Genomic DNA, 7131 nt, shown 5'->3' with positions numbered 1-7131 from the left:
ACCCCTGTAATTCCAGCACCCAGGAGGCAGAGGCAGGGCTAAAAGTTTGAGAGTTTGAGCTACATGGGGAATGGTGAAGGTGTGGTGGTGGTGTGCGGGTAAGGGAGGAATTGTCAGCTGTGGAAGGATGGTGGGTTGGGTCAGGGTGCGGATAACTACATTGGCCTTCAGGAGTACCTGGGACTGCCACTTCCGAGAGGACCAGACTGGCAAAATGAGACCTGTCAGGTGTGAAAATGGGAGGATTGAGGTGCCAGCTTCTCTTCCCATCCAGCACAGAAAATGTCATCAATTTAGCTCCTCATGGAAATGTAATCAGTGGGCTCGCTGCTGGCTTTGTCTTAATTAGGCACTATTGATGGAAGCAGGGAGGGCGCCTCCCTATTCCCAGGATTCTGCTTCCTCGCGGCATTTCCCACGTCTCCCTGAAGCGTCTCGCGACCCCGGGTACAGCTGTTTTCTCACGCCTTCCAGCCACCAGGCCGCGTGGCGCCCCCTAGCACCGGCTCAGGTCTGCCCCTCCAGCGCTCGGCAGGCTGCTCTGGGACGCAGCCTTTGTTCCTATGGAGAGCAAAGCTCCTCCCCGGCCGGCCGGGTCACCTTCCCCGGGGAGTCCCCGCCTCTCGTTCGCCCCCCAAACCAGCCACGCTTTTAAAAGCCAATCCTCAGATTCAAAAAAAAAAAAAAAAGAAAGAAAAAAAATTCCAGTTCCAGTCTTCACCCGTTTCCCCCGCCCCGTGCCTCCCAGCAATCCTAGACCCCAATCCGGGCTAAGAAGCGGGAGCAGCGGGAGGGCAGGGGTGCTCCAGCCCCGGTTTTTCCCCTGGACCCAGCTGCAGCCGCGGCTGCCTGGAAATCCTGGAGAGCTTTCTAGAAGGCGAACGAGCCTCGCAGGCGAGACCCCGAGCGCCACCTGCTGGACCCGTGCAGGCCGGAGCCCGTACACCTGGGGGCCGGGGTCGGGCGTTCGGGTCCCCGGTCTTTCCCACGTCCTGCGGGACGGTGTGTCGTATTGTTGTCACTCCCAGCCCCTTCCAGCCCAGTCCTCAAGTCCAGCCCGGAGCCGTGCCCCGCGCCTTCGGCCCCCAGACTTAGTAGCTGTCGAAAACCTTAGCCACCCCCGCCCCTCCCGCTTGCCCTCTAGGCTCAGGTCCACGCGGGAAAGACTCGAGCGGGGTGGGGCCGCAGAGCATGTGCGCCTGCGCAGTGTCCGCGGGTTCCCGCAGACCCCGCCGCTCGCTCTCCCGGCCCCGGGTTGCCATGGCGACGCGTGCCTGCCGGCGCGGGCTCGGGAGGGCCACGCGGGGCAGCTTTCTTGGTTGGTGTGACCCAACCGTCGGTCTAGGGAGGAGAGGGTCGGCGTGGTGAGGTGTGTGGCGGGGCAGAGGGGAGGAAAGAACGCGGGGGAGAAGGGGCAGCCCCAGGGGAGGAGCTGGGACGGAGAGGCGGTGGGAAGGGACAGCTGGGGAGGGGGGGCGCAAGAGGAAGAGAGAGGGCCCGTGAAGATGGGACAGTTGCGCGGGGAAGAAATTGTGAGGGAGTTTCTGCCCGCTGGTGACCAGTTTTTCCAGCAACCCCAGTGAGTGCCGGGCTGGGACAGCTCCGCCCCGTGCCGACAGTGTGGCCTCCACTGGGATTGTCTCCCGGGGCTTCACTATGAGGCTCCTCAGAGCTAGGTGCTCCCTCGAGGCTGATGAGGGAAGCCGCATTCTTGTAGTTGGTTTTATTGATTTGTTGGTCTAACAGACCGTTTTTCCTTGGAGCAAAGTACAAATCCTTCAAGTTTGAAATTCATAACCCATGATCAATGCCTGTAGCAGCCTGTGGGGAGGAGGAGAGGAAGCCACAGGTGGCTGCCAGCCTCTCGCTGAAGGAAGAGGGAGTGCCCAGCATTCTAACGTGTGTTCCTGGAGGTTCTGTGTCCCTGCCACGGTTGCTTTCTACCTCTCCCCCCCCAGGACCCTCTGGGTCTTCCTCGTGCCCTCCAGGTCTTTGTCGCCATTGCACAATTGGAAGTTCATTATTGGATGGCTTTTGTCCTTCTTGGTTCCAGGTTGTTCTCAAGGACATTTGGAATCTAGTGACCCCGGTGTTCTATGCTGGATGTAGACTTAGCTAGCAGGACTAAGAAACCTCAGTACCCACAAAACAGGATCCCTACCCCTTGGGAATTAAACACTAAAGTGACTTGTGCACACGTTCTTTGTTTGAGGCTGTTGGGATTCTAGGGTGGGTAGGAGGAGCATTTTTTTTCTATGTAAATAAGGAGGGAAGGAGGTCCACTGGAAAATCATCTGGGTCTGAGGCAGTGGCTTGTCACAGTGGCAATGACAATCGGTGGGAATTGTAGGGACTGTACCCCCCTCCCAGAGCCTCCTCTCATTCAGGATCCTGCAGGGTGGCGTGGCTGGAGGGTTGGTGAACATACCTCAGCTGTGTTCCCGTTGACTGTACATTTCCCATGCTCCTCATTAGTGGGGAACATTTCTGCTATCCTAAAAAAAAAAAAAAAAGATTTATTTTAGTTTATGTGTACACATATGCATGCAAAGTTGCGTGTGGGTCCCCAGGGATTGAACTCAGTCGTCAGACTTGTTGGCAAAAGTCTTTACTCAGTGAGCCATCTTACCTGCCCCAGGCTTTTTGACTTTTAATCTGATTCTATGAAGAATTTGGGTTATCCCGGGGTGGTGGTGGTGGTGGTGGTGGTGGTGGTGGTGGTGGTGGTGGTGACTCCGCAATCCCTCTCCCTTTTTTAATTCAGCACTTGGAGTCTAACCCAGGCCTTGCACATTCTAGGCAAGCGCTTTGCTATTGAGCTCTAACCCCCAGCTCCAAAGTTCTATCGGGTCCAGGCCCTGGGGGGTGGGGGTGGGGTATCGGTACCACCAGAAAAGATGATCGCCTTGGGAGTCTCACCCGGTTTCTGAATCCAAAAGCGACCACGTGTGTTGGGAGGCTGGGTTAGTGTGGTGGTGGACTTCTGGCATCCATGTACCTGCAGATTTTGCCTTTAAGATGTCTACCAAAACTGAGAAGAAGCGAAAAGTAGGTGGCCGGGGCGGTGCCCGGGCAGGCCGGGCAGGCCGGGCTGCTGCTTCTGCTGTGGCCCCAGGAGCTGCCGAAGCCTCCCTGCTCTCTGCTGATCAGGAGCCAGAGCCCGAGTCCACCAAGGATGAGTCTGGTGAGTACTTGCTGGAACAGAAGGTGCTTAGAAATGGAGGACAGGCAAGATGGGAGAAGCTTCTCAAGTGGAGTGTTTTGTTTTGTTTTTTTTTTGAGACAAGGTGTCTCTGTGTAGCTCTGGGTGGTCTCAGACTGGCCATGTAGACCAGGCTGGCCCGAAACTCAACAGGGATTAAAGGTGAGCAACCACCATGCCCAACTCAGGAGTGTCTTGGGGCTGGGGAGCCCGACCAAGAAGCAGGATCAATATGACATTGCATTTGTAAGACTTCAGCAGAACCTCTGCCCTACTCATTTTTGGTTTTTTGTCTTTGTCTTTGTTTTTTTTCTTTTTTCTTTTTATATGTGCACATGTCTTCCTCCTGGCCAGCCTCCTATTTATTCTGTTTTAAAATTTCCCATCAATGTGCCAGGAGTTCACCAGCCAATGCTTTTCTCTAGCCTCTTCCTCATTTCAAGTGTTCCTGGTTGTTCCCACCCCACTGTAGAGGGTTTGATCTCTTCCTTTTTCCCATTTTCACCCTGGGTGGCAAAACAAATAGTGTTTTTCTTCCATTAAGCCCGTCACCATGGAGACCCAGCCTGCGTTGCCACCCTTTGAGTCCTAAGCCCGGCTGATGCTTTTGCACCATCTGTTGAAAGCTCCTGTGTTTTCTTCCTCCTCTTGGCAGAGACTTGGTGGATTGTGAAGGTTCAGGTTCAGGGTGACAGGAAAAGAAGCCCTACATGGTGGGAACAAAGAGCGTAAATCGGCTGCCTCTTGTGGATTTGATCCTGGAGCCGGCGTGGGTGGAGGGCTGAGGGGGGTCCCGGTTGCTGCCAATTGTCTTCCCTTTAGATCGCTGTCCAATGCCTGAGACAGAGAGCCAGGTGCAGCCCTCACCTCTGAGATGGGGCTCGCTGGTGGTGCTAACGTCCTTTAAAGACGAAGAGACATAGAATCTTCTGCTTTTTTTTTACATTTATTTATTTAATAATAATAAGCATCACTATTAATTATTATTATTTTATTATATGTATGGGTGTCTTGTTTGCATGTTTGTCTGAGTACTACATGCGTGTCTGGTGCCTGAGAAGGCCAGGGCATTGGATCCCCCGGAACTGGAATACAGATTATGAGCCCCCATGATGCTGCTGAAATTAACCCCAAGTTCTCTGGAAGAGTAGCCAGTGCTCTTCACCACTTGAGTATCTCTTCAGCCCCTCTTTAATTACTTACTTACGTATCGAGTGTGTTGTGTAAGTCATGTCATGGTGCGTATGGAGAGGCCAGAGGACGGCTTGTGAGAGTTGACTCTGTCCTTCCACAACGTGGGTTCTCGGGATCAGACCCTTCTCTACTGACCCGCTCCTCACCTCCTCTTTCCTTCAGTGTTAAGGGCTGAACCCAAGGCCTTGCATGTTAGGCAAGTGCTCTACCTCTGAGCTATGTCCCCAGCTAGAATCCTCCTGTACTGGGAATAGACTTAGGGCTGTGGGCATGCTACACACACACACACACACACACACACACACACTGAAATGGGTTTTTTTTCTTATGTCTCCCAGCAGCCTTGATCTTTCTTCTTCAGTCTCCCAAATCCTGGGACTATAGACCTGATCCTTACTAATATTAATATCCATGGCTAAGGGGTCAAGTGCAGGTCTAGGGAAAGGTCCGTGAAACTACTCTAGGATCTAGTATTATAGACAGGCACGGCGTTCTCTTCTCTGGTGTTTCCTGTGCTCAGTTAAAATTGACTGGCTCCAAGGAGCCTGGTGCCAGGGGAGCGAGGGGAGCCAGCAGGGAAGGTCTGGTTTGGAGAAATCTGAGAAACAGAGAGAGTGCTTCAGAATGGATGTGTCAGCCTCCAAATACCATGGAAAACTTGTCTCTCTTTTAAAAGAACATTTTCCCTTTCTTTTTAATGTTTGTTTTGAAACAGGATCTCTTTATGTACTCCTGCCTGTCCTGAAGCTTGCTGTGTAGACCAGGCTGGCCTTGAACACACAGAGATCTGCCTGCTGGGATTAAAGGCATGCACCATCATACCTGGCCCTTAAAAGCTCTTACCTGTTAAAAAATTATTTATTTTTTAAAGGCTTTTAATTGTGTGTGTGTGCGTGTGTGCGTGTGCGTGTGCGTGTGCGTGTGTGTGTGTGTGTGTGTGTGTGTGTGTGTGTGTTTGTGTATGTGGGTGTGGAGGCCAGAGGTTGACAACATTGGATGCCATGCTCAATCACTCTCATTATTATTATTATTATTTTGGATAAGGTCTCTCAGTGAACCAAGAGCATGCTGATTGGCTAGACTGGCTGTCTATCAAGCCCTATGGATCCTTTCATCTCTGCTTTCTCAGCAATGGGATTATAAGTGCACACCCAGCTTTTTACATGGATGCTGGGGATTCGAACACAGATTTGCACAGCAAACACTGACTGACCCAGCTCCCAGCTCCCAGACAGCCTTTTTACATTTGGGGTGAGGGGCAGGGCTGGAGAGATGGCCCAGAGGTTAAGAGCATGTACTGATCTTGCAGAGGACCCCGGTTCAGTTCCTTGTACTTAAATCAGGTGAAACTCTGGCTTCAGGACATCATATGCCCTCTTCTGGACTCCAAGGGTACCTACACTCTTATGCACATTACACACAGACATATACATACATACGTACATACATATATTTATACAATTAAAGCATAATAAAAATAAATCTTAGAAAATAAATTTCCTGGGGCTGGAGAGATAACTTGGCAGTTAAGAGCACTGACTGCTCTTGCAGAGGACCTGGGTTTTATTCCCAGCACCCACATGATGGCTCACAACTGTCTGTAACTCCAGTTCAAGGGGGTCTGATGCCTTCTTCTGTCTTCCATAGGCACCAGGCACACATGTGGTACACAGACATACATGTTGGCAAGACATCCACACACATAAAATAATAATAAATAAGTAAAATTTAAAAAATGAATTTCTCTTCTTCATGCTCCTCGGAGTTGAACCCAGGGCCGTGAACGTGCTTTCTGCCTTTGATCCACACACTGAGCCCTCACGTCCTCCTCCTTAAGTTTTCTTCAGTTATCACCATTAATAGAAAAACTCTAGCCAGGTATTTCTCAGAAGCTCGAACAGGGGGTGGGGAGGACGGCTAAGAGGTTAAAGGTCGTCGCCCCCCAGCCCAACGACCTGAGCTCCATGTTTGGGACGCACACGGTGGAAGGCAAGAACCGACTCCTCCAAGTTGTCCTCCGACTGCCATATGCACACTGTGGCGCCTTGTGCCTGCCCCCACCCCTACACAAAGAAATGATGTATTAAAAAGATCTTCAGATCTCTAACTTGCAAATCCCAACCCTGTGAAGTCTGGCATCCAAACTTATTTGGTGGTAAAGCCTAACCCAGACTGACACAAAGGTATTTATGATCTGTTTAAGCCACTTAGTATAAAGACTCGTATATTTTACTGGAGAACTACAGAAATAAAAGTTTGGTTGTTAACTATTGTTCTAGAGCTCTCTGGAATGGGAGTTGGGGGCTTCATACCAAACCATGTTACGTTACTTTTCTTTGTTTTTTTTGAGACAGGATCTCCCGTGGGCCAACTTGGCCTTCAACCTCCTTGTGTAGATAAAGTTGATCTTCAACTTCTGATTCCCCTGCCTCCACCCTCTGAGTGTTGGGGTTATAGGCATGTGCCCCCTGGAGATTAAACCCAGGGCTTTATGCATGCCAGACAGACAGTTTACCAACGTAGCTGCATCCCCGGGCCCTAGGTTACATACTTCGTTACAATTTTAAATCTGTGTAACAGTCCTTTCTGTCCTGGAACTCACTATGTAAACCAGGCTGTCCTTGAACTCACAGAGACGCACCTGCCTCTGTGTCTCAAGTGCTGGGATTAAAGGTGTGCGCCACCACCGCCCAGCAACATTGTTGTTGTTGTTATTTATTTGTATGTGTGTGTGT

General features: G+C 51.2%; 1 protein-coding gene across 1 annotated transcript in view; it reads left to right on the top strand.

Moving 5' to 3' along the window:
• Positions 1-1250: 1250 nt before the first annotated feature.
• Dnah2 (dynein axonemal heavy chain 2) overlaps positions 1251-7131 on the top strand; it is a 119498-nt gene continuing 113617 nt past the window's right edge. Inside the window, exons 1-2 of the mRNA XM_028869326.2 lie at positions 1251-1369; positions 3005-3184. Coding sequence (XP_028725159.1) covers positions 3019-3184 — 166 coding nt within the window. The 5' untranslated portion in view covers positions 1251-1369; positions 3005-3018. The remainder of the gene's footprint in view (positions 1370-3004; positions 3185-7131) is intronic.

The sequence above is a fragment of the Peromyscus leucopus genome, chromosome 8b (assembly GCF_004664715.2).
Source record: "Peromyscus leucopus breed LL Stock chromosome 8b, UCI_PerLeu_2.1, whole genome shotgun sequence".
Taxonomy (NCBI): Eukaryota; Metazoa; Chordata; class Mammalia; order Rodentia; family Cricetidae; genus Peromyscus; species Peromyscus leucopus.
Note: the sequence above shows the minus strand (reverse complement) of the source record. Positions and strands in the feature narration are given on the sequence as shown.